The following is a 26,108-nucleotide window of genomic DNA, read 5'->3' as shown; positions in this document are numbered from 1 at the left end:
GCGAAGAGTTTTTGAAAGAAAATATTATTTTTCAATCCCATTGCCTGACAGACATTTGCAGTTTTTCAACCAAATATGTGAAGAACAATTTAAAAAAAAAGCCCTTTCAATAAAAAAGGCCCCATGCATTGTTGCCTTATTTTCCCCAGGCATGCCACTTAGCAAAGCAAAGACCCTCCAGAAAGTTGAGAGGAACCTGTCATTGGATAGAAATCGTATTTATGAAGTTATTCTGTCTCTCTGCTGTATGTGCTCCCTGCCCCCCTGCACTCTGTTCTATGCGCACAGCTTCTCTCTGTTGTCCCTCCCTCACAAGACCCCAGAGTCCCTTGATTGGCTAGAATATGTCATAGATACCATATCCACTGATTGGTTGAAAAAGAAACTAGTCCTCCTAAGGTTTGTCTATTCGTTGACTGTGCATGGAGTCTGTTGAACATCTATTTTTCTATCTTTTATGCACATAGAACAACAAGGAAGTGTCTCCGACACAGACACACAGGCACGTCTCTGTCTTCTAGTGATGGGAAGTTCGGTTCTTTTTAGGGAATCGGATCATTTGATCCAGCTCACCAACCACTCTTTCGGTTCCAAAGCGGCTCTTCATTTTACCACTTATACCTTAAATAATTCAACCAAATTTAGAGCTGATTATAATTTGTATGTGTACACACATTCAAAAGTAAAACATTTCTAATATCAATACATTGCTGTAGCCAATGGTTTTCATTGCGTTTATAGACCCTTGTAACTCTCTGAAACCGCCCAGTGAATGCACTAACTTGCTTGCAGAAGCTCTCTGCTACACAAAGCAGATAGAAACACTGCTAAACACTATAAAAAGCATAGAAATTAAAAAAAAAAAGGACAGGTACTGACTGCTGGGTGCACAGTTCTTATGTGTCTGCAAAGGTTTGTTTGTGGACCCTGCTAGATAAAAATACAACATCCTGCATTCTGCTAAATGTGTCCAAATGCTGCTTCTTCTTTTTTTCTACTATCACTCAACATCTCAACATTAAAAGAGACGGCTCGTTCACAACCGAACCATCACTATGGTCTGTAAAACAAAAACTTTTGACTTTTTAGGCGGATCCGCCCAATCCGTCCCCAAAGGGTTAAGTACTCCCTCAGGTCTTCGGTTTCTAGACTAGCAGTGACCGTCTCTAGCAGCTTAGCAGAGCGTAGTTCTGGGTACATCAGGGCAGTGAGGGCACGTCTACACAACCGAGGGTAGATCTAAATTATTATAAGAATACGTGCAATTTCTCTGACTGCGTCACAAGATTCTCCAACAGGAAAGGTTACTCTTTATGGGGAGCTGAGTCATGTTTTTCCTCGAATCTTCAGTGAACCTGATGACATTAACTAAAAAAAAAAAGCAAGTTGTTGCTTCCTTTTTGTCAGAAGGTTATTCTGAGAAGAACAGCTCCCACACACTCAATGTCAGTCATACGAATAACCATAAACTTAATTTATAGAGCACAAATCAGTTACAAACTGCTTTACAAGGTGAAAACATGAGATTTCAAACAAAATCACACAAAAATACACTAAAGATAAGACCAACATCGATAATCATAAAACACATGCTGGAATTCAAGAGTGTTGGTAGCATTAATCTACTAATTAATTTACTAAATCTACTTCAATCATTTTCTCAAAAAAATAAAGTTTTGAGAGATGTCACTGTTAAGGGTTTATTATTTATTTTGGTCGTGTTGCCTGGTTACACAACAGTCCTCTTTTTTTTTTTTTGTGACAGAGCTGTTATTGCGAAATTCATTACCATAGATGGGCCTGAATAACCTTATAAATACACCCATACCACACCAGAAAGGCAGCTCGCGACTAGAGACGCAGTACATTTTGCAGGACTGCACATCGCCGTCTCTTAATAGACAATTCAACAGGATATCCTGTGAAGAAGAATGGACATCGAAGAGTACGTCAATGAACCAGTCAATGAAAGGAGGAATATTTCGGCGAACAGGAAAAATTCACGTTCAGGTAAGAATTTTCCGAATGGTTGTTTCAATTTTCTCTTTAATTTTAGGTTTGCTAAATTAATGATGAGGCCTCTGACCCTTTACATTACTTATTCATTGAAGGTAGTTGATTATAAACTGCAACAAAATCAAATCAAAAATCACTAAAAACTGAAGTATTGTGTTGTGGAGGACCCTTAGCTCACAAATCAGGCTACACAGTCACATATCACATATATTTGCATGTGTGTTTTGTCCTATAGGATTGTTTAAAGTCATCTTGGTGGTTGGGATAAGCTTCTGTCTGCTGTGCATCATACAGGCAGTTCTTAATGTTACTCTTCGGCTCCATGGAGGTGAGTATCATTCCTGCGCCTTCCACATGGCCTAAGCCAAATCCAAATCCTCTGCACAGCCAATGAAAACCAGTTAAAAAAAAGCTTTGAGTACAGGAAATCTAGTTGGCATCTTCCACTCAGTGACTTTAATTGTTTGAGCACCGCAGGAAACAAATACAGCAGCAAATCTCCTCATGTAGGTCTATTTTTCTCCTCCAGAGAAGTTTCAGGAATCCCTGCTGTGAAAGCTTTCAAAGCGTCACTCTAACGCATCCACTGTTTGTGTTTTTGGACTCCGTCAGAGTAAAAGTTTTAGTTCTGTCTTTTTCCTTCCTTCCTAGATGGGTTTTGTAACAAAACTCACACCACGGACGTTTCCCTGGTACTTCAGGATGAAAATGGTGGAGTCTCAGGTGAGTTGTTGTTTTTAGTTTTTCAGAGCTTGGCTGTTTTTTTAGAGACACCATTTGTCAGTTTGTCAGACATATTCTTCAACGTACTTTGTCCTGCCCTTCCCCGTCATGTCATTTCATGTCCCGTCTCGTCTTCTCTTCCTTCTTGTGCCTTGTTTTCCAAGGAGAAAAGAACCAAAACTGTGACCAGGATTGGACGCAATACATGTCCAGCTGTTACCAGCTGTCCGCCAAGAAAGACAGCTGGTGGAATGCCAAAGACGACTGTATGGTCAATGGAGCTAATTTGGTGATTATCGACAATGAAAAGGAAGAGGTATTTAGAATTTTAAAATACATTTCTACATCTTGCTTTTCAGGGATAAACACAGACTTATCTTGATGACCTTGTGAATCACTTTTTAGTCAAGCATATCATAATCAAATGTACATCTCAACAGAATGCTCTCCAGAATGCTTTTGGAGATTTAGCCGTGTGGATCGGCTTGAAAGCTGAAAAAACCCAGGAAAGCTTTTTGAATTGGAAGTGGGTGGACGGACGTCAACTGACCTATGGGTAAGGCTTTTTGAATTTTCCTGAAGTGTTGAGAATAAATGATTATCATGATCACATGTGTAGGTCCTTCACCACATGTGCCCTCTATCACATTACACATTTGACTCATTGCTAATATAAAATTAATTTGATTAGAGCAACTTTAAAGCTATAAAACTTATGACAGAAGGAGAGATGAACTGAAGTCATCAAGTTTAAGTTTTTAATATGCCGTGGACGATAATGCCACTTGAACACATACTTTAAGTTTGATGTAGATCGATGATACTGATGATGTGATGTGATCAAATGCAGAAAAACGATTCAGCAGCCTCCATTTGAACACGGAAATCGTTACACCTGTGTCTATGTTAAACAATCCCCGCCTGGACTCATGAGCTGGAACCATGACGCCTGTTCAAGCAAACTCCACTGGCTGTGTCAGAAGAAGCTACAGTAAAGTGATAAAGCACCTCCATTAAAATTGTGCAACACTGATATGACAAACATGAAGTTACATGTCAGCAATCTGTGGACTACCAAGTCATTATTACCTGTAATCTTTTTTTTTGTTGTTGTTGGCTTTAATGTGTTTTTACCATAATAATCCTTATGACTGTTTAGCCAGAAACTCGATCTTTAAAGTGTTTTAACTATCTGTACTAAAGAAATGTCAGTAGAAAGAGTCTCTAGACATCTTTAAAAATAAACTCCTTTAACTTGTCTGCCGGTGTATTTGAGTGTCTGTCATGCCCACATAAATATTAAATTGCAAAGAGCCAGAACAAGACTAGAGTAGGACGATAAAACATAAGAAAAATAAACTGCTACTACATGATATTAAAAACACAACAATGAAATACAAATAACAGTAAAAGCATACACAGCAAGCCCTAAATCAGTAGTTTCTAGACTTTGCCTGGGAATTGCTAAGGAGAGGGGAGCTTATATTAAGGACAGATGTTAGGGCGAATGGTGGGGTACACCCTGGACAAGTCAACACCACTCACATTCACACTACAGTGAATTCGCTGTCTACCAATTAACCAACTAAAGTGCATGTCTTTGGCCTGTGGGAGGAAGCTGGAGTACCCGGAGAGATCCCATGCAGTATTTGGAAAATCATGCGGCATATTCTTAAAACACAGCTTCTCTCTGAATGTGTTACACTTTGGGTGATCTGGCTGACCAGAAGGGATAAAATGACCTTATGTTTTTTAACGGCTACACATCGATCCACCTAACTACAGCAGATAATTTGATAGGAATCATTAAGGAGACTGAAACTGAAGAAAGCTTCATACATTGTAAAAAAGTCAAAATGGAGAAGATATTGAGGTTGGTGTGTCTCTTTGTTGTTCCTGTATAAACCCCTCTATACGTTATCCCGAATGTGATGACGGATATTTCTAGATAACAGCAACACTGTTCGATGACAGCAGTCAAATAAGAAGTGTGTTAGAAAGCCGTTGAAGTTAAACTGAAATATTCAAGTGCAACTTTGTAGAAAGCAGAAGTAAAAACGCAGAACCTTAAAATACTTTTAATGCAGGATGTGACATCAAACAGTGTGACTGTGTAGGATTAAGTGCAAGACAGTCTATATGTGTGTGTGGATGATATATATATATGCTATATATATATATATATATCGCTTATGCTTGGAAAAATTTGATAGGTGACAGAGAGAATATTAGAGATATATCTCATTGTATTAATAAACCTTACGGAGTGTGTAATATGCTTTGTTTGATACAGGACTCTTTACGTTTTTTACTTCTAATAGTTAGTTAACATATACACTGCGCTTTCAAGAAAGTTCTTAGCGCTAAGTAACAAAAGAAATATGTCCAGTGATTTTTGCAGCTGATCAAATGCCTGATATGCCTGATAGTGGTGCAGATAAACCATACAACTTTCATGCTTTCGCAACATTTAGCTGGTGTACTTTCGAATGGAGGAAGCAGGAAGGCACTCTTCCTCTGTAAAGAACTATTTTCGTTTTACCCATTTATCACAGTCTGTGGGTATGTGCAGTGAGTTACAGCCAACATCCTCTGTTGCTGCTGGTTTGTAGCAATGTCTTCACTGATGATTAGTGCACAAAGGTCCATTCGTTGCGAATCTGCAGCAGGTTAAATGTGTTTATAAGTCAGAGATACAGATAGTGGATGTTGTGTTTCATGAAGCTTGGTAAGTTGTCATTAAGTCAGTCATTAGTGTTCTTGAAGGAATCCTTTGTCTGCACTAACAGAGCGTAACAGGAAAAATCTTGAGTGCATTTGAGCCGAAATCAAAACAAAAGCTGAAAGCAGCTAAAGTTGGCTGAAACAACATTTAATGCAGCATCACGACTGTAAACAAGAGTCTACAGGTGAGCCTAACATGATCACAGTGACAATACTAACCAACACCAATGTTTACCACCGTCTATTTCTTAGAACATATTTCCAAACCTTCAAAACCAGGACCACGTGTTCATGCACATGTACATGCACCATCAGGTTGCGGGACAGTTATTTCACAGCTTAGCACACTTACTGAAAGCACAATTCAACACCATGGATGCTGTGAATGACTATGACTATGACTCATATTTATGTATTTATATTATTAGTATTTAAAGGCACCACAGCACTAAAATACACCTACTTCTCTGCCACTAACGTTGGTGCGCTTATGTTTCTCTAAACACAACAACTATCTAATTTGACTTCCTGACGCCACTTCTATTTTAAGTGAGAAGTTATTTTTGAGTCTTTGTCTAGTATCCTTTTGTGGTCATTTGCAGCTTATTGCGTGGGAGGTTCTGCGTCATTTTGTCCCTGGAAGTTTCTGTATGATGGGTTTTTTCTTAAGAACAACGCTCGACTTCCTCGCAGAATCTCAGAACAGTAAACTTAAATACAAAATGTAGAAAGTAAATCATTGTAAATTGTAAATTTACCTTTAACTTGTCCACGCACAGAAGTCACTTGTAATTGTAAAGCATCCTAACAGTGCCAACATGTAAATGATTCAATTTATGAATTTTAGTTATATGTAATATACAGATGATGCCAATGATTGTTCAGATAAGCTACTAGGTGTCCTGCTTTCGTTATTTTAATTTTCTTATAGCAGACCGGAATTTCAACTTTTGTATCGTTTTATTTGTATGAACATAACTTTTTAAAATTTGTGGTCAGTGACAACAAGTCATTGTGACACGTCACAAGTGTTCGTTGCATCATTATCACTTGGCATAAATAGGTTACACATCCCCACACAAACACCAGAGAGGCAGTAGGTGACGGACACGATGACGGACACGACTGTAGCTGCAAGAAGAATGGAGGTAGAGCCATATGTGAATGTATCAGCTGATGAACGGAACAGCAGAGAGGAGCCAAAACGATGTTGTCATTCAGGTGAGAATATCTTCAACAAGTATTTTTGGTGATGAAGAAGAATAGTCGATTCAAATGGAAAAAATAGTTTTCAAAGAGATTCAAAAGAAGCCTGTCTGATCTCCTTCAGCTAATAAATCCATACATTTAAAAGAATTAATGTAAATTGCAAGAAGAGACACAGCTTGATGGGATCTTAATGACGGAAAATCAACGCTGGTGTTGATAACAGAATTATGGTTGGTGTGTTTTTGTTTTTTTCCTACCTTCAGGAAGTTTAAAAATCTTCGGGTTGGTTGGAATCAGCTTTCTCCTGCTGTGCATCATACAGTCCATTCTCAATGCTACGCTTCGGCCACAAACAGGTGAGTACGAGCCCCAACGTTCAACATTACACCACATACACAAACACACCAACTAAAGAATAATAATATATTAATAAACCCAAGACAAGCTTTCATTGCTTCCATTGGTCTACCTCCAGTCTTTATGCTAAGCTAAGCTAATCACCTTCTGGCTCTAGATCAGTAGATGTGAAAGGAGTATTGATCTTTTCATCTGACTCTAAATATGTGTATTTCCCAAACAAACAGAACTATTCTTGTGTAAAACAACCAAAACCACAAACCTCTCTGTTTCTCTTCCATCTAGATGAATTTAACAGGACCGACAACAGCTCAACTAACAATTTCGTCAGAGACCTGATTTTAGAGAGAGACGAACTGCTTCAAGAGAAAGATCAACTGGGTCAAGAGAAAGATCGACTCCTCCAAGAGAAAGACAAACTGCTTCAAGAGAAAGATCAACTCCTCCAAGAGAAAGACAAACTGGGTCAAGAGAAAGATCGACTCCTCCAAGAGAAGGACAAACTTGGTCAAGAGAAAGATCGACTCCTCCAAGAGAAGGACAAAATGAATCAGGAGAAAGGTCGACTCCTCCAAGAGAACGATCGACTCTTCCAAGAGAATGACAAGCTGAATCAGGAGAAAGGTCAACTGACCCAGAACATGAAAATGCTAGAGGACAGGCTAAATGGGACGATCAGCAAACTAGAAAAACGAATACAGGAACTTCAGACAAAAGGAACTGGTGAGAGAGTTTCATTTTCAGAACCTTTATTTATTAATATATTGCTTGCCATGCAGACTTCTTGATGGTATCAATATGTATAATGACGTAATATGAAATGCTGGGCGCCATTCATGTTTTTTGTGTTGCATGCATTTCCGGTTATATCTAATACTTAACCACCCATTTTAGAATGTTTCATGGACAAACAACATTGAGCCTTGAACACCAATTTACTGTTTGTCTGATGGATTGGCGCACACTTTTGTCCAGACATTAATGGTTCCTAGCTGATAACTGTCTTTGGTCTTTGATCCTGCATCATATTTTTCAAAGAAGCCATGATCTTTTACAGCTGTCTTAAATTTCGTGCTTTGTAAAATACATTATTTTTTCCCCGCTCAATTTTAAAGATAGGCCAAACACCAAATGCTGTCCCCCGAGATGGCAGACATACAGGTCCTCCTGTTACCAGCTTTCCTCTACGACAAACACCTGGTATTATGCCTACAGGGACTGCCAGTCGAAAGGAGCTCATTTGGTGACTGACAATAATGCATTGAAAAAGGTATTTGAAACTTTTCTTTAACCTGTTAATCTAATATATTATATTAGACTGCAGCCAGATCACTTGGTTGACCTAACTAACAGCAGTGACTGCACTTCCTTCCCAACAGAGATTTGTCCATGCTTTTGGATATAGACACGAAATGTGGGTGGACACACCGACAACAAGGTAAGGCTTTTGTTGTGGTTGTTGTGGTATTTATGAAAGGATGATCTTGTACAGTTTCATATTGATGTCTAGTCCTGGGTATGGGTATGGCCAGTACCCCTAAAGTGACCAATAGAGTACTTCATTTGATACCTGGTGTCAAAGAAGTCATTGGCCTTGGGATTACAGTGCAGCTGTCCACTCCAAGTTTCCCCATGCTTGATGTAGACCACATTAAATTGAAGAACACTGGCGATGATGCTGCCACACCATACAAATAGACATATTTTTCAAGATTTTGGTACAAAAAGAATCAAATGCACAATGCAGTTGGCTGGAGAATTTCCAATGCTTGCCCTAGTGATGTCCTAATGATATATTGAAATTTAGTCACTGAAATTCTATTGAAACAACAGATGTGTAACTTATGTTACTACCTCTAAAAACTTGGACCTTTCACCCAAATTAACTCGAGATTTTTTTTGTATTTGACCTGCAAATAACTAAATAAATGCTTACTGGGTGATTCTAGAGAGATATCAGCAGGTATATAAGTGGATGGATTGGTGCCTGAAAGGACAAAGAGTAAAAACACTTGCCTACCCAACGAACAATCAAAAAATCAAACAAGCATTTGAGATGTTGTTGTGTCTTTTTGTGTGAATTTCCAACTCAACCCAACACAGTCAACCCAGAACTGTCTGACAGTGTTCCCTCCTCACCAAATTCACCAAAACAGTGTTTTCTGTTGTTTTTTTAGATTTCATGATTGTTATTGTCCATCTGTCGACGCGTCACACACTTCCTTGGTCCTGCATGACTGTTACGAGCATAAGTATTGGATGTGTAAGAAGAACTGATACACCGGCTCTAACCGTCAAACAACAAACACTTCAGCAATCAGTTTCTCTCCTCTATCACACAAATAGACAAATCTATTCTTTTATTTGTTATAATTGTCTCATCATAAGTCTCGACCCTTTTTGCTCTGTGCTCCAGTAACAGTCGAGCAAACCTTGATCAGCTTTCTCCTTTCCTGTACTTATATATATACTATTTATACACTTAAAGTTAATGTTAGAAAAACATTATTTAACTACCTTACTAATGTGACTTTTATTTTTTAACCATCTTCAACATTGAGCATGTAGCATATCTGAGTACAGAAAAGAAGAAAGTTGACCAAGGCTTTCCCCATTGTTATTGAAGCACCGAGGACTTTCCAGACTTAAGACTGGAATCATTGATTTTATATCGTAATGACTTGTTTATTTTAATGCGCCTGTACAATTTCATGATTGGGCCTACTGTGTGCTTTGCACTATGTTAAAAAACAACATCTGATTCCATCTATTTTTATGACTATGTGCTTAATTTGTTCTAATGCTGCTTAAAAGAAGTTGTGACTTATAACTGTATCAACACAATTTGGCAGGCATCAGCTGAAATGTTTGCTTATTTTTCTGCATTATTAAAGAATAAAGGTACAAAAATATGAACTTCAGAAGACTTTTTTTTTCTTTTCTTTGCTCTCAATATAAACCAGTAGAACTATGATAGAGTTATTAGAGGACTCCATATACCAACAAATTGCAGGACTGAAATTCAGTTTGTTCCTCAAACCATATAGTTCATAATACTGATTAATCTCCGAATCACTTGTGTCAGCAAAACCAAAGGGAACCCTTTAATCTTTGAGGACTTTGTGCAAATAAATGACCTGTACCAATCCCTGGTTACCACTAGAGGATGGTATTCTAATATTTTTTGGCATATAAAGAACAAAGCAATAGAGCTATGTTTTGTTTCTGAACCCTTCATGTTAACTAAATGTATTTTTATGATAATGAAAACAGAAATGTAACTCTTTGGAAATGCTTTGCAGTGTTTAAGCCAAACATCAAACATTCTGTTTACTGCATACATTTATTCTTCAGTGTTTCCTGTTCAACTTATGTTTTAATATAGCAACAAAGTGAGCCTTGACCTTGAAATATATTGATACTGTTGGGTGTAAACCTTGAAGATGTACACAGCTTTACTGCTTCATTTCTCTAAGAAAATTAAAGGTGTTATATCTGGCTCTATCTACTGCACAACAAAATGTTCTCTGCACAATATCACTGACAGTCACTGATCAATACATTACGTGATAAAGTGAATCGTGTACGTCATCGGAACTATCCCGTCATTTGCAGATATGATATGGATAAGAGCAAGTTCTCACCGATTAATCTCAGAAGGAATGAAGACGAATGAGTACTGAGCAGCCAAAGTAGTTTAAAGTCAAAGTTTATTTTGATGATGTCGTTATTCTCTGTTACTAGGCTTAAAATAGATAAACCATCTTAACCATCTAAAAAGTTCTTCATGAAGAAAGTCAACAGTTAGGTCTGATTATTCCAAGTATTACAAGATGTTACACTGAAGGATATAAGCCTAATCCTGGACATCCATATCCTTGAGTCCTGGTCAGGTACAGATGGTATTGGTCAGGGCCTGCTGTTCCTCCATGATTCCTGTGAATCATTTAGGAATGTCTACACCAGCGCACAATACAATAACACAGGATGCTCTCAATAAAATATTTGTAAAAGTAAGTAAGTAAGAATTCTGTTATCAACATTAAGTTGAACAAAAGTTCAAGGGTAAACAGAGGAAGCTGTAAGTTTCTCTGGATAGGTTAAGCTAAGTATTACATAAATGTACTGAGTATTGTTGCATCCTGAGCCGCTGTTTGTGAACTGTCCCTGAAAAGAAGAGAACGCCCCAGATCCTCATCCTGTCATCAGGATGCAGAGAGGAAGTCGAAGGGAGAGGTCAGGTGTACAACCTTGCATCAAGGTCTCCCTCATGTACCTCTGCCACCATGCTGTCATGCTGTCATGTAACATCCTGAGCAGTTCACATCCTCGTGATGTAGAATCCATGGCTCTCCATCTCATCTCCCAACAGTTCTAAATGTTGGTTTCCGTTAGCCATGACCACTATTGAAAAGAGCCCATTCCCTCTCGCTGTGGCCCCAGATTTGATGTCCTGATGTTCTCCAGATGTTCTGCAGGATATTTTTCTGGCGCTTCTTTAATTACATCATCTTCTTCTGGTTTCACCACTGGAGAATTGGCGCCACCTAATGCTTTACTCGTGAACTAACTAACCAATAGTCACACAATGGTAGTGGATGGAAACTCTTTGGAATCAGTCAGAATTCAGTTCAAATCTGTGAAACATTCGGGTGGAAACAACACTACTGTGTCATTAGACTCATGAGGAATCATCATCTAGCTGGTTGTTGTTGAGCAATCTTCCTCTGGTCAAGTAACTGTTTGATGAATTTCATTTATTTTGAATATGATGAGCGTTTACACCTAATACTTTAGAGAAATATGAATTGTATGTCTGGATTCTTCCCTCACTGTCTACCAATAATAACTGAAAGAGGGTGCTATCTGTTTTAGAAGTTCAAGTCAGCTTTCTGTTTAACACCAGATTGTTGGACTACTATCAAATTTGGCACCTTTCCCTCTCAACTATCCAGGCATTTAGCTGACACTCTTATCCAGAGCCACTCACAACGAGGGCCTCAGGGGAGTAAGCTTAAATGAATTTGGACAAATGCAATCTGCTTCTCTCCTGCTGTGAATACAACCGGTGTCTGACCACTATGTATAACACACAGCACATTGTCAGCGGACCACATTGAGTTACGTTCGCAGTTTAGCCATTAAGGTGACGCTCTTATCCAGAGTTACTCACAGTGAGGGCAGGAGCAACAGGAGTATGGCTCCTTACTTAGATCACTAACATTACAAGGCAGACATCAGTGTGATGAGATAAATCAAATGAGGAGACGGTGGATACGGTGCCGGGTACAAAAGGACAACTTTCACAGTGGAAGCATGTCCTTTATCAGGACGAAAGCTCCATGTTTTCAGTGTATATCAGGAATCTGCTGACAACGTTCTGTCCTGGCAAGTCCACATGAGGGCTGGAATATTTCAAATATTTGGAAAATTACATGTATTCTGTGATATAAATGTCATATCTCACTTTGTTTTTCTTTTCTTTTTATTTTGTGGAGTATTCTTTTTTTAAATTTTATTTCAATGTTCATATTCATCACTTTATACTCTGTATGTAACATTAATTAATCAATCAGACCTAATGATCTACACCCAGGCTGATATAAGATCGTTCTATACTTCACTTCATTTGGTATTTTTTATTGTTGGTTGTTAAAGTTTGAGCTTGTGAAGTTATTATTACTCGTACTTTCTAACCAGGTCTCTCCTCTTCACAACCTGTGTCCATCCCCCATTCACTTCAGTCCAAATTATGAATTTGGGGGGTGATACCTTCATTGTTATAAACATGCTCTCTTAATGTGTAGCTCAGTATTGTTCCTGCAAAGCTCTTTTACATAGACTCGAATCTGGACTATTATTGTTCTATCAATTGCTTTTATTCATATATTTCAAAATTAATATTCATGGTTGTCCCAGTAACCAAATATATTTTCCATATATCTATGTCAATTTACTTTGTGAAGACAAATCCTCTGTCTGGAGTAGCAATATATCACAATGACAGTAAACTAATACACACACACACACACACACACACACAGTCAGTAAGCCTGCGCTGTGACCGAGGATTAGGATCGGGGAGAGGACACTGCAGTCTGTTTCTTCCTCTTTTTAAAGGATTTGACATATCCTGTTATTCAGACAAATCACCAGCAGCCGAAGGAGACACAGAACATGCTGACGTGACTCTGGATATCCTTCAGGCTTCGCAGGGCGTCGGTGGTCTTTTTTAGGCGTATTGGGTTGCAGCCCTGCAGGGAGTGGTGAGAGTAGATATGACGACCTTCAGTGTGTCGATTGATAAATAACTTTGTGTTTACCAAAAACAGGTTTTATGTTGCTTCCACCCTCTTAAGAGCCGGGACGGAACAAATGCTACAATGCAGAGGCCCTTTAAGTAGGTAGATTACAGCTTTCTATAAACTACATGAAGATCAAACAAGCTTGGTCAACATTTTGCAGATTGCCACCCCCTCACCTCACCCTCACTTCCCACTTTGAGAGCCAGTAGTTTAGTTTGTTCGTTCTGGCCAACCGTAGAAACACGGAGGTTCAAAACGGGGGATTCTTTGTAGATATAAAATGCTCATTCTACAGTAACAACAATTCTTATTTTCAGGTCATTACACACAAATGAAAACTCATGAGAGTTTTATTCTATTTCTACCAATAGATACTCTCAAACATTACACACTGGACCTTTAAAGGACCAGCACACATCCACAGAGCGTCTGATTGATGCTCTGCTCAAGTTAAAGTTGTGTGTGGAGTCATCCTGGGAATTATGTGAGGTCACCAAACTGTTTGTTCGTCCTCAACATGTGCCCAACATGTGCAAAAACAACTATGATGATAATGATGATATGGGCGTCTCCATGCACATTTATCCTTATTTGGGGGAAAGTGGTAGAAAACTGTGCTGGAAAAATTTAGCTGACAAGGTTAGAAGCTCTGTTCTTTAGTGCCTAAGTATCTAGATGGTTTCGGTCTGAGTTGCTCCTCGAGATAAGAAGCAGACACATTGTGTTGATTTTTAGAGTAATATCACCTTGTTTAAATCTCCGTGCTTTCAGTACTTTCTCCTCCAGCGAGCAGGAGGAATGAAAACAAAAGATGTAATAGATGATGCTTCTACATATCTGAAATATTTTGAGAGCGATATGAATGTTTTGTGTTCTTTTGGACAGCAGATGATAAGGTTGTTGAATATGACGCAGGATCCAGTCTGGCTGTAAAAGTACAGTCATACAGATAGTTTCAATTTTATGTGCCAGACTTTGTGATTATGTGTCTGTCAAAATAAATCCAGAGATGTCACTATGAACTGCTGCTCGATCGCAACATTTCAGGTTGGATTTCAGCGACTTTGTTGACAAAAAAAAAAGAAGCTAAATATGGTTTAAAGCATAAAAACAGGAAAGGGAGTGGGGTTTACATGCCTATCAACTGCTTGGGAAACAGCAGGGTTCATCGGGTGTCTGCAGTTCAGAGATGGAGCAAATTTCTCTATAACCTTTTGAGGTCAACAGACAAGCTTTTGTTTAAAGACAAATTATTCTGGGAAACCTGCTGCTAAAATTAACAGGCAAAAAAAGTAATCTAGATACACAGAAGCAAACTAGTGTTTGTGGACGCATGCCTTATTTTTATGAAAACTCATAAACTAATTAAATATTTCATTAGTTTGGCACATCACAGTGTTAAATTAAACTCTTTATTCCTTTAAAGTGCAAAACTGTCTGCAGTATGTGATGCTTTACATCTATCCAACATATAAAAGCCTATAATTAAATTACTGTCGCAGTATTATTAAAAGCTGTTTCTATGTATGGTTACTAACTTTTGACCAGTGCTTCTAGGAATAGTTGTGGCAGAGTTGCCTGTAAATTATTGTTATTTATTAGTGAGTCAGAGAAAAGAATCATTTTCCCAGAACAGAAAGTATTGAGGAAGTACATTTGTACACAATGACACATAAACATACACAGGACAATATCACCATCATTCAGTCCAAAGAGCAGGACCCATCACACAGTTCTTCTGTTGTTGTATATGTCATGCAAAATCCACCACCATGTTTGCAGTCCTGCCTCTTCTGCTTCCAGGATAATCTAAAGATGGGCGAAGACTTGGATCATTGCTGACCTGAGATGGGCCAAATGATGTCTGGTTGCTTCAAACAAGCCACCTCTAATGCCACACTCTTAATCCTGCATAACTTTAAGCCTTAATATAATGTGAACAGGTGAGTTGTATATAAATTCACCCTCAGTACAGTTGTCATGAACGGGGAAATTAGCTACAGAGACCAAAACTGTTTTTTGTACCAGGCTGTAAACATGTTTATTTCTGCTGTGAAGTTGGACATTTGGACATGGGGACATATGGAGACTCACTTCTGGAGCCAGCCTCAAGTGGACGTTTGAGGAACTGCAGTTTCTGGCACTTGGTTACACCCATACCACATAAGAAAAAAGCCCCATACAATAGTAGTCCCATTGAATGTAGACTCTCTCATAATGGGATCCAAACACAGTATCTGAGAACAACAGAGGCTAGTTTGACCATAGGTTATACAGTACAGAGGTGGTTTTCTTGCAGGGTAACACAACACACGTATCATACAAGTAACGCTAAAGTTATCTGTCCATCAGGAACCAGTTTAAATATGATCCAGTTTAACCAAAATCAGTAAATTTGAATACGCTCCTCAGGCTGAATAAGGCATCTCACTTTGCAGACTCTTTGCACAGCCAACTGTTTACATATTTCATTTTTGATTGTACATGTATACTGTAAATCCTGTCCATATTACCATACTTATATTTATACTAATAACTCAGTTTACACTGTGCCACATTGATGTCTTTTAGCTTGTATATATTTTTAGATTTGTATATTTTTGTCATGTTTATGCTGCTTGCACAGGATAAGAAAGAAACGGAATTTCAGTGCTCTGTTTGTCCTGTACATATAGCAGCATTGACACTTAAAGTTGACTTGACTCATCAACATTTTTAACAGTTTTCCAGGACTACATACTGGCATGTAATGCTTGACATAGCTGATCAAAAACTTTACATAACTTGGCTAGCAGGGCTTAAAATCAGAATCAAAAGTCATGTTGGGTTACAGCTGAGGAAAAATAAAGTCGTCAATTAACAGTTAATTAAGTAAATATTTGGGATAATATATAGCCCCTATGTGCTTCCCCGCTGTGTGGCACTGTTAACTTCTCATACTTGACTCGCAGAAGGGGGCGTTCCCGGTATGAAGCTGAGCTCCGGTCATTTCAGCGCCGAGCTCAGTCAGTGAGGAGGCAGAGCCGAGAGAGGAGGGACCCGTGCTGCTGCTGGAGGAGGATACAAGCCGGGATGTTCCTCTTCGACAAACCCTGCGTTTAAAGCACGCACATTCAAGCTGCGGGGGAGCATAAGCAAGGCTCGTGGATCTACCTGACGGTGCGGTGACCGGCTGACACGCATGAGTGCGTGGCCTCTCTGAGTCCGTCTTTGTTCGGCTGTGACAGCTTCACCCGCAGTATGGATCATTTAGAGAAGGAGCACAGGTCTGACGACGAGACGGAGTATGAAGACGAGGAGGTGGACCCCAGAATCCAGGTAAGTCACCTGTTCATCGGTGCATTGTGTCTCCACGCCGCTGTAACGTGAGCGATCCTGGAACAAAGTCCCAGCACGATGCTGCTGCTGCTGCAGCCTGCTGTGCACTTTCTGAGAGATATGCATGTTTAATATTTTAAATATAACACACACCTGTCCAGTTTGCATGTTTTATATCTGAAATCATCCCTGCAGCTGTGACAGTCTGTGAAGAAACTGGCAAATATGTGAGGAAGATGATCCAGACCACGGTGGTGTCATCATAATAAAAACATCAGAGCTCCAATCTTGTGGAATAAAGTCTGAAATATTAGTTAAAACATTAAAGATTGGTTGAAAATGTGTTTTTATGCAGAGCTTTTCAAAATAAAGTTACAGTCTGTCACCAGAGTACAAAGAAATAATGTGATAAGATAAAAGTAAATGAGTGTGAAGCATATACAGACACAATAACTGATGTCAAAAGACCAGACAGACTTATGATACAAATATACAAATACAACTAATTATCCTATTTAAAATGAGTCAATTCTGTTTTGCAAAATATTCACTAATCACAGATGACTGACACTGAAGGCACCATCTTTAATTCAATTCAAATTTGAGAAGCTGTAATGATAAAATGCTGAATTTATTATCTGCCCATTATTAGACCACTGGCTGAAGCTTTAAAGAATACTGATATGGAGTCGTGTTAGTGAAATGTTTCCTCATACGGTGCCCACCAGTGTGATCTGTGAAGTGGGTGAATCGCCTACAGTGATCGCATTAATTCATATTAATTCATATTTTCAGTTTATTGAGTGTTTCCCACCTTTCTGATCACTTAAAACAAAGGAATATCTTCCTGCGTCCCCTCGTCACACTTTGAATTTATCAACCGTTCATGATGAGCTCAGCCAATGGGGGTTTTTCCTCCTTGTTTTATTTGAAAAGAAAACAAAGAAATTCAGAAAGCTATGATTGGAGAGAGGTCTTAAATGAAGATGGTTTGGTTCTGAGTGATTGTTGGGGTCCGTTATTCTGCTCAAAGAAGGGTCCTTCATACCTTCCCATAGCCTTGCAGAAGAAATAAGGATGTTTAACTCACAGCTTCTGAATATTATGTCATGTGTTAATCTTGATTTGTTCCAGACGTTGCTCATTCCTCCGACTGTACCTCCAGATATTCTATCACATTCCTTTCCCGTCCCTTGTTTAATCTCCCCGTCTCTCCCTGTTTTCCAGGGGGAGCTGGAGAAACTCAACCAATCCACGGATGACATCAACCGATGTGAGACGGAGCTGGAGGTCAGTCTAGAGACACGCACACACACACATGTGCTCGAGCAGCGTATCAGTTTTTACACATTTGACTGATGGAGCTTGTAATCACATGCACGTAAGCACTGTCAGGAGATAAGACTTCACATCTTCTGTTCACCTCAGGCTGTGAAATCGTCCATCAGTCTACGTGTTGTTTTGGATACAGCAGTTTTGGTCTGAATTACAGCCGGACTTTTGCTCTTTCACATTTTGATCTGTCAGCAATTTTAAAGATGCAAGAATTTAGCCTCTGTGTAGTTTTGTGAGCTCTGACATATCGTGATGCAATAAACTCATTTGGGTCTTTACAGGGATTTTACTGACAGCTGTTTGCAGAGTCTTGTAAATGACTTGTGCATAAAGAAATGGACTCTTATGGAGGCTAAACCTGGGCTAGTAAATCTAGTAACTCACTTGTCAAATCGGGCAACTAGTAGCTAAGGACTGAGTCACCTCGCCTCCTCCTCAGCTCTGCTGAAAGTTGACTATTGAGTTGTGACTTGCAGGAAAATGTTGGTGGGTAAAGCCAAAGTTTCTGAGCTGAAGCACAAGCAAGCGTTTAAATGATCCTGGAAACAGGAGTTTAGTTGGCAGCGTTAGAGGATGTGCAGTTTGATGATAGGGAAGTTTGAGAGCAAGGTGGATAAAACAAGGTTTCTTTAAGCCAGAGTCCTGGAAAGCACAAATTTAACATCAAGTCTGTTTAAGTTGCGTAACCGATCTTTGAATTCCACTGAAACCCAGTGAATGGCTTACATTTATGTAGGTCAGCAGTATGCAGCTTTATAGAGGTGAAAGTCCAAAGTCTTGTCATGCTCCTCCACCGTTTGATGACTGCACACGGTGGTAATGATGCAGCTGAGAGGTTGAAGTGAACAGAAGTTAATTATTTTGTGTCTGTGCAATTTTTTTTATTGTAAAGCACAGATCCATTATATGGCATGTAAGAGAACTTCAACCTTTGTCAGGAAACAGAAACGTGATAATGGTTTTGGGTTTGATAGCAAAAAGTTGCAGCTTAATCAATGTTGACAACCTGAGAAATGAGATGAGCGGCAATTTAAGATTATTTGCATCTATTAATGAAAATGCAGAAATGCTGATAGAGCGTGAACGCCCTGTACCAAGGCTGAAATCCTTACCACAGTGGCTGTGGATACCTGTCCACGTGCCTGTTGTTAAACCTTGACTGATTTATGTTTCTGCCCTTTCTTTATAACTTCACGGACTACAAAATCAAGTCAAGTTGTTTTTATGTCTGACAAAGACATCCACTGTTCAGGATTATAACCGTCTACTGTCAGAGGGGGACGTGGCGGTCACGGCACAGTTGAAAATCATCTGGACAGAAAAATGTAAACAACATCAGATAGACCTGAAATGCCCTTGAACAGATTCTCAGTTCTGAACTTAAAGATTCCAAAATAAAAAAGAAATTCTACAGAGCAGGAACTATTAGACAATTAATTGATTGGCCAGTGGATGCAAAATAACAAACAGTCTCACGGGTTCAGGCTTCTTAAATGTGAACATATTCTGGTCCATGAACGGACTGTTGATGTTTTGAAAATGACCCCATGATCTCTGCGAAATTTGCTACACAAATCTTATACTGATTTTTACTAACAATCTTTCTGCTCCTGCCTCATGACCTCATGATATACTGATAACATGATATGACTCTCTTTTGTTCCAGCTTCAGCAAAAGTCAATATCTGCTAGTTTTGCCAGGCTTTCTTAGTGTTCTATCAGAGTTCACTGAAAGGTTTTGGGTTTTTGGACTCTTGTCAGACAAAATAAGCAGCTTGAACACTTAACCTTGAGCTCTGGGACCCCATGATGGGCATTTTATTAGTTATTATTTGATTTAATCCAGATTAGCAGTCAGCGTCCTCTGCCTTTGGAGTGTTTTGTTCGGGCACTGTGAAGGAGGACAGATGCTTGAAATCGCACGGCCTTGAACCAAGATATTCCTGCTAAAGTCCAGTGTTTGTGTTTACTTATTAGCTGCCCACATAAACACACAGAGTTTTCTTGATGTTAGTGTGCGATCATCACATGAGAGGAACAGGAAGAGTGACTGGAGTCGTAATGAGTTGGGTGTCATGGTAACCTCTGGAGTGATGTGAAGAAGCATTGTCATAACAGTGATGCACGGCTTATTTCATTTAGCAGACGTTTGAGACATTAAAGCCTCGGGGCAACTAACATGTTGACAAGGTGAAGTGCGTCACAGTGTGAGCGTCCGAGCCCTGAGTGGGAGGACAGAGACTCTGCACTGCAGTCTGCATCCACATCAGTTGATGGTGAGACGCAGAGAGGCGAAGAGGACAAGGATATGCATTCATGGCTCTGCTTTAAGATGAATATTTATAAGCTTTATTTCTCATTTTGTCACGTTTCATGTGTTTACATTCGACAAACTGAGTGGAAACTGTGGGCCAAGGTTAAATAAGGTCATGATTCCTTCCTTCCCTAAAGCTGAAAGCCTGAAACCCCCTGAGTCATTGTTTTACTAGAAGTGCCAGTGTGCCGGACTACAGAACCAAAATAACTGTACTGTACCGAGTTTCCTCTTTTGGTGTTTGTGTGTTTGAGTGCTGAAACAGTTCACTCAAACATAAAATTAACCAATTGGCCATTGGTAAATAATTTGAATCAACTGGTTCTAGCTTCTCAAATGATGATTATATCATTGGAAATTAATGCTTTGCTCCATTTGTTTCTATACTGTATATAGGCTGGAAACCTTGCTATGAAGAAAATGGTTAATCAATACGGGAATCAGCAAAGGAATCGATAAAGAATTGGACCATTGAGCAAAATCAATAATGGCTTTGATATCAGTAAAACTCTTACAATTCTTGCACCTATATTTACCTGATGATGATGATGTGACATGGAAAGAAATGGGTCACCAAAGTTATCATGAATGTCTGAACCAAATCTCATCACTGTCCATCCTAAAGTTGTTGAGATGTTGAACCAAAGTGGTGGACTGACTGACCAATGTTGGAATCCCTCATGATTAAAGTTAATGTCAAAAAGTGACATTGCATCAGTGTAGTGAAAGAACAAATTTCTTGGTCGATACCGTAATACTGCATCAGTTGGAATCATTTGGTTTAGAAATGGTGGTAATGCTCAGGGATATAACGGTTAAGAGAAGATGAATGGATGGCGCTGAGGCGTTTTGAAGAAGCGATGGAGATAAAAAGACTGGATGAAGGATTTCAGGAGGAGAGTGGAGGCGAAGGCTGACTGATGTCCATGAGCCTGTACCATCAAAGCCTGGATCAAAAACTCCAGACATCAGTGAAAGCAAACTGTACAGAAACGTTGGTTTCAGCTGCCTGTGTAGATCTAACACCTCAGACTGCTGCAGCCCCTTAGAGACTCCGACTCCGATGCAGTACTGTGTTCCTCCAACACATTTTGTTCATATATTGAACTATCGAGCAAAACTAACGAGCTAAAAAGCAACTTAGATAGGACACAGTTACAGCTACTGTTTTTGTTTTAGAGCACTCATGACTAGGGGTAAAAATGCCTTTCTTTGTAAGTAAGGCAGAGGAACAAGTCCAGTCAAAGCTCTGCTGATGTAGCTGATGGTGAAATCCTTCTGTGTTTTCTTGTTTGAGAGCCTCTTGGAGCCTGTTGTGACTTCGATGAAACACTAATAAGATTTTAGGTTTTGGCAGAGCTCTGCAGTAGGATGCATAAGGTTGAGTTTACTTTTGGGACTCTGACATCAAATGTCATGAGGTTCTTTTTTTTATTTTTTAGACTGTCTTTAAAGTTCAACAATTAACTGTGTGACACTGGATTTAAGCAGCGGAAGTTGAATCAGCCTTTGATCCAAATCCAACGTGGATTACCAAACGTCTAACAATGCAAACGTTCACCCCAAACGTTGCTTTCCAATCTAGCACTGCGCATATAAAGATTGCAGATAATGCACCACTTTGAGATCTGTGGTCAGTTTGGAAACCATGGGTCCTTGACCTCAGGCAGAAGTAAAGACGAGCTCTCTCGGCTGGAACATTATCAGGTCTAGATAGCTAAATCTGTTTGTTTGATTGCTACACACATGATGATATGCTAATTCAATTCTGTGTCATGACGCAAAAAAGACTTGCTGCTATAGCTGACAGGTTATTTTGATCTGACACAAAGTCTTTCAGATGTTTACTTTACTCTTGGATTTATACTTTTTATTGTTCATATTTTAATTTTGTGTTTCACTCTTTACAGACAAGCTAATGAGTTTAGTTAGTCTAATAGTCAGTTAAACTTCCCTAAATTTAGTAAAGAGCAGAATAGAGCCATGAAAGTTAGCCTAAGCTGCGTTAGGACCAAAATAGTGTAGTCAGCTGATGATATAGAAATAACACAAGGTTACTACTGTTGTGTCGGTACTATAACTAGTTAGTTTAATCAATTTTTTCATACTTTCTTTTGTATTTTTTGTTTTGGATGGGCTAAAAAAGGCTCAATCTTACACAGGCCCGCCTTGTTTAGTAACGATTGCTCGGCTATGAGCAGACATTTGCCATTTGGGGGAAGGAATTAGCAAAGTGACAGGACAATATTTAATGTTGACAAACTACATATTGCAGGTCATCAGACCCAGTAACACAGATATTTTATTTACAAGGGGAAAAAACATGTAATATTCAATATATCTCCAAATTCAGTTGCCTTTCTTTTCACAGTCTGTTATAATGAGATCCCCAGTTGCCGGACTCAGAGTGTTTCTCTGTTCTTTTGAGTTTTAAAGTTCACCAAAAGGTTGTTTTTAATAGCAGGAGAACAGCTGTCTCCCAGCCACATCTAATGTCCATAGAATTCGTAATGAACATGGAGCAATAAACAAACATCTTGTGCTCTGGGTGAATGTAAAATACTGCAGCACAGAAGTCTAGGTTATTCTCCAAACCATATTTGGAAAGTTCAGCTTCACCAACTTTGTGAAACTTTGTGGCTTTTAGAAAAACATGTGAGACTGCATGATCTTCTATAAAAGACATTGGAAACATCCTAATAATCAAGGGGGGTTGAAGTTATTGTTGGATATTGTAACAACGTTAGAATAGATCTGAGAGATTCTTAGAGATTTGCCACAGCACATTTTAGGTCAAAGGAACTTTGTCCTGGATGGACGCAGTTAAATGTATTTATTCATTACAAGAATTATACAAGAGCTCATCCAGACACATAACATACAGAACACAAGAAAGAAACGAAACAAACACCCATAAACTCTTTGTGTGGAAGGTGACACTAGCCCGAGGCCTCTTTCACCAAATTTGCAACATGCAAGCCGCAATTTGCAACATCACACATTTCAAGAGTCAAAACAAACTCCATACTTGTGACACACGCATGTGATAGCATACTGAACTACAACTGCGTTGATCTCAAACATGCTTGTTGGCGTTTTCCTGGTACTGTTTAGTTTGCTTTGTAGGAAAATGAGGTACCATTTGTGATTTTTGGTTGTATTAGACAAATCTATCACAATAACATTTAACACACAGAACATACAGATTGTGCATTTCTAAGGGCACGGAGAGAAAAGGTTTCATGTCAGTGCCACACAAAGCAGATGAATGACTTTTGCTTCCTTGCTGCCTCTTGATTCCCTGGTAACATCAGCTGCTGCTGGCTGATAAACCTTATCAGTCCTTTATCCTCCACTGCAAGGATCCCTGTCGCAATTATTGGGCTTTCTGAAGAAACTTCAGACACTTAGTTGCCGTGGTATTTTGTGATAGCTCAGGTATAAAGCTGACCAATGCGAAGGCTAAAGGCAAATGGACAACAAAGTCATGCATGTTGGATCAAAGTCAAGACTCCTAGACAATAGCTAGTAGGCATGGGGGTTTTCTACATGTGCTGCATGTGAATTCCTTAAAGTTACAACAGGTCCAACAGACCTATTTGAAGCACCAAACATATCTGGGATCTGGGCATTGATTCAGAGTACTGGAGCCAGACAAGTGAAACACCATCAGCGCTTAAAATTTGTGCTTTCTGCTGTCTGGATCTATGAAAACAGCAAGATTGTTTTGTCTGAACCATGGTGGAAGATTTGACCTTGTTAAAGCTTGTTTCCTGGACAGTGATTTGATAATCTTTCAAGCCCATGAGGTTAAGAGATTTTATGGCTAGAGAGGAATTTGACCTTCTTTTCAGTGACATGTCGGTGACATGTCAACAAGTATCTCTTGAAACCTATGACCCAAGAGTTTGAGATGTTTGGAACTTCTCATTGGTGCCCCACCATTACTACAGGGTGCCTGAGAATCCTCATAGACTCCATAAACCCATCAAACCTTGTTTTATTGGGACATTTCCACCTTGCCAGTTTTAATAGTATTATCAAATACAAATACATACAATCTTTTGTGGTACGTCAAACCCCCCGACTGACAATCCCAATTGTTGCAGCGATCATGTTTCCAGTTCTAGTCCTGCTCTCTGTCTTTTTCAGCCTTCCAGATAAAGAAAGACAGTTTCAGGACAAGTGTGTTCAGTTTCTAATAAAGGGAACAGTCTTTTTACTTGAACTGAACGGTATGTTTCGGGACAGCAAGATGGTCCTCGTCTTTTAACAGAAGGACCTTGGATGGTGCCCAGTGCTGCCAAAACATGTTTTCCCCTGATGTCACTTGTATAACTGACCCTGGCAAATGAAGGGGGGATTAAAAGAGAGAATTTCCCTGCAGGGATCTGTGAAATATCTAATTTCTGTCTTCCTCTTGCTCCTTTTGTTCTTGTTCCTTGAAATTTCCGTGCCCTTAATGCCAAATAGACAACCATGATGAAATTTCATCTCTGAATGCTTTATCAGTCTGAAAAAATTCCCCTTGATGAGTCCCAGTGAACAATCAAATCTCTAAGATGGAAGTAGCAGTTTTCTTTTAAGCCAGTTGACAAAATTACATCAGGCATTAATTTTTCACAGGCGTCACTAAACAGATTGGCTGGGTCTGTTTTTCAGTGTTTATAGGGACACAAGAAAAACTGTGTCAGCTTTATCTTTGCCCAGATTAGATTGAGTTAAATGGTTGGGAACTAATGTTTCTTATCTGTTATTTAGACCTACTTTTTTGTGGTTTTATCTTGGGACTGTGGGGATGTTTAAGTTTTTACCAGCAGTGACTCATAGCAGAGGCAGCAATAGAGCAAGTTTTACTTCCTTACTATCCTTGTATAAATGAGGGTCATGGGCAAGGAGCTACAACGCCCTGTCAAGAGATGTAGCAAGTGTTCATAGAAGTGAACTAGAAGATGGAATAAAACAAGAAACATTTTGCATTTTTAATGAGAGTAGTAGAGACATCTGATTGTTGTAACCTGACCAATTACAATATGGCGCACACACTTTTTAAGCTAGTTGATCTGCATGATCAGCGATTGTTCAGTCGAGTCTTCAAACATTCAACAAGTTACAGTATGTCGGTATCATTTCTTTTTTGCATAATGCTCCTTAAGTTTTTGCTGACTTGAATCTTCTCTTTCTCTCTCTCTCTGTCAGGATGCACGGCAGAAGTTCCGCTCTGTTCTGGTTGAGGCCACAGTGAAGTTGGACGAACTGGTGAAGAAGATCGGCAAGGCTGTGGAGGAGTCCAAACCCTATTGGGAGGCCCGCAGGTTGGCCAGACAGGTCAGTCAATGGCAATGAAAGTCTTTTGGGGGGCAAGACCAAGTCAAGTTGATTCCTGGGTCAGCATTGGTTTTGCTTTCAAGTAATATCAAGTCTCAAGGAAGTCGAGCTCTCCTTTTTTGGGACTTAACTCAGACGTGAGTCTGGAAACCTTCACTCAGAAAACTGATGGTTGTCGGGAAGATGGGACCAAGCTAGCTGCAAGTCATCATTGAGTTGATGATGACAATACTGATAGGTTGATAATCAACACATGAGTAAGAACTGAGTTGCATTGTTGAATTACCACATCGACAAGTGTTTTGCATGATTCAGCCTTCGGTAAATGACATCTCAGAATGATCTTCCTGTTCTGATAACATTTGTTGGGCTTTTGGAAGCTGCATTTTGAGGGTAATTTTCATGCATGAACTTGAATCAGTTTCAAAAAAGGTGATCAGTAAAATGCAGAAATTGAACACAGCTTAAAATTTGTGAGA

General features: G+C 39.3%; 3 protein-coding genes and 1 long non-coding RNA gene across 4 annotated transcripts in view; all 4 read left to right on the top strand.

The window, feature by feature from the left end:
• The first annotated feature begins 1,811 nt into the window (after positions 1-1,811).
• Positions 1,812-4,008, top strand: LOC109137614 (early activation antigen CD69). The gene is made up of 6 exons (XM_019255910.2): positions 1,812-2,010; positions 2,252-2,344; positions 2,668-2,739; positions 2,904-3,055; positions 3,180-3,295; positions 3,590-4,008. The coding sequence occupies exons 1-6, from the start codon at positions 1,932-1,934 to the stop codon at positions 3,732-3,734; spliced, it is 657 nt and encodes a 218-aa protein (XP_019111455.1). The 5' UTR covers positions 1,812-1,931; the 3' UTR covers positions 3,735-4,008.
• A 2,250-nt stretch (positions 4,009-6,258) lies between these two features.
• On the top strand, positions 6,259-7,392 carry LOC113747472 (uncharacterized). Its single transcript, XR_003463651.1, has 3 exons — positions 6,259-6,684; positions 6,936-7,028; positions 7,315-7,392. It is a non-coding gene; the product is annotated as an uncharacterized LOC113747472 (long non-coding RNA).
• A 26-nt stretch (positions 7,393-7,418) lies between these two features.
• LOC113747470 (C-type lectin domain family 12 member B-like) lies at positions 7,419-9,745 on the top strand. Its single transcript, XM_027287317.1, has 4 exons — positions 7,419-7,752; positions 8,145-8,299; positions 8,409-8,467; positions 9,207-9,745. The coding sequence occupies exons 1-4, from the start codon at positions 7,575-7,577 to the stop codon at positions 9,304-9,306; spliced, it is 492 nt and encodes a 163-aa protein (XP_027143118.1). The 5' UTR covers positions 7,419-7,574; the 3' UTR covers positions 9,307-9,745.
• Positions 9,746-16,319: 6,574 nt separating this feature from the next.
• Positions 16,320-26,108, top strand: part of sh3bp5b (SH3-domain binding protein 5b (BTK-associated)) — a 36,189-nt gene continuing 26,400 nt past the window's right edge. Inside the window, exons 1-3 of the mRNA XM_019274323.2 lie at positions 16,320-16,652; positions 17,880-17,942; positions 25,501-25,629. Of these exons, the coding sequence (XP_019129868.2) occupies positions 16,575-16,652; positions 17,880-17,942; positions 25,501-25,629 (270 nt within the window). The 5' untranslated portion in view covers positions 16,320-16,574. The remainder of the gene's footprint in view (positions 16,653-17,879; positions 17,943-25,500; positions 25,630-26,108) is intronic.

Source organism: Larimichthys crocea, chromosome XIII (assembly GCF_000972845.2).
Source record: "Larimichthys crocea isolate SSNF chromosome XIII, L_crocea_2.0, whole genome shotgun sequence".
Classification (NCBI taxonomy): Eukaryota; Metazoa; Chordata; class Actinopteri; family Sciaenidae; genus Larimichthys; species Larimichthys crocea.
This window is presented reverse-complemented; position numbering and strand designations above follow the sequence as displayed.

What these genes read in the sequence shown, in the direction of transcription:
- LOC109137614 (XM_019255910.2), top strand. Translation starts at nt 1,932, where the DNA reads ATGGACATCGAAGAGTACGTCAATGAACCAGTCAATGAAAGGAGGAAT. An exon ending in CAGGAAAAATTCACGTTCAG is followed by an intron (nt 2,011 to 2,251) that starts GTAAGAATTTTC and finishes TTTGTCCTATAG; the next exon opens with GATTGTTTAAAGTCATCTTG. An exon ending in TGAAAATGGTGGAGTCTCAG is followed by an intron (nt 2,740 to 2,903) that starts GTGAGTTGTTGT and finishes TTGTTTTCCAAG; the next exon opens with GAGAAAAGAACCAAAACTGT.
- LOC113747470 (XM_027287317.1), top strand. Translation starts at nt 7,575, where the DNA reads ATGAATCAGGAGAAAGGTCGACTCCTCCAAGAGAACGATCGACTCTTC. An exon ending in ACTTCAGACAAAAGGAACTG is followed by an intron (nt 7,753 to 8,144) that starts GTGAGAGAGTTT and finishes TCAATTTTAAAG; the next exon opens with ATAGGCCAAACACCAAATGC. An exon ending in GTGGACACACCGACAACAAG is followed by an intron (nt 8,468 to 9,206) that starts GTAAGGCTTTTG and finishes TTGTTTTTTTAG; the next exon opens with ATTTCATGATTGTTATTGTC.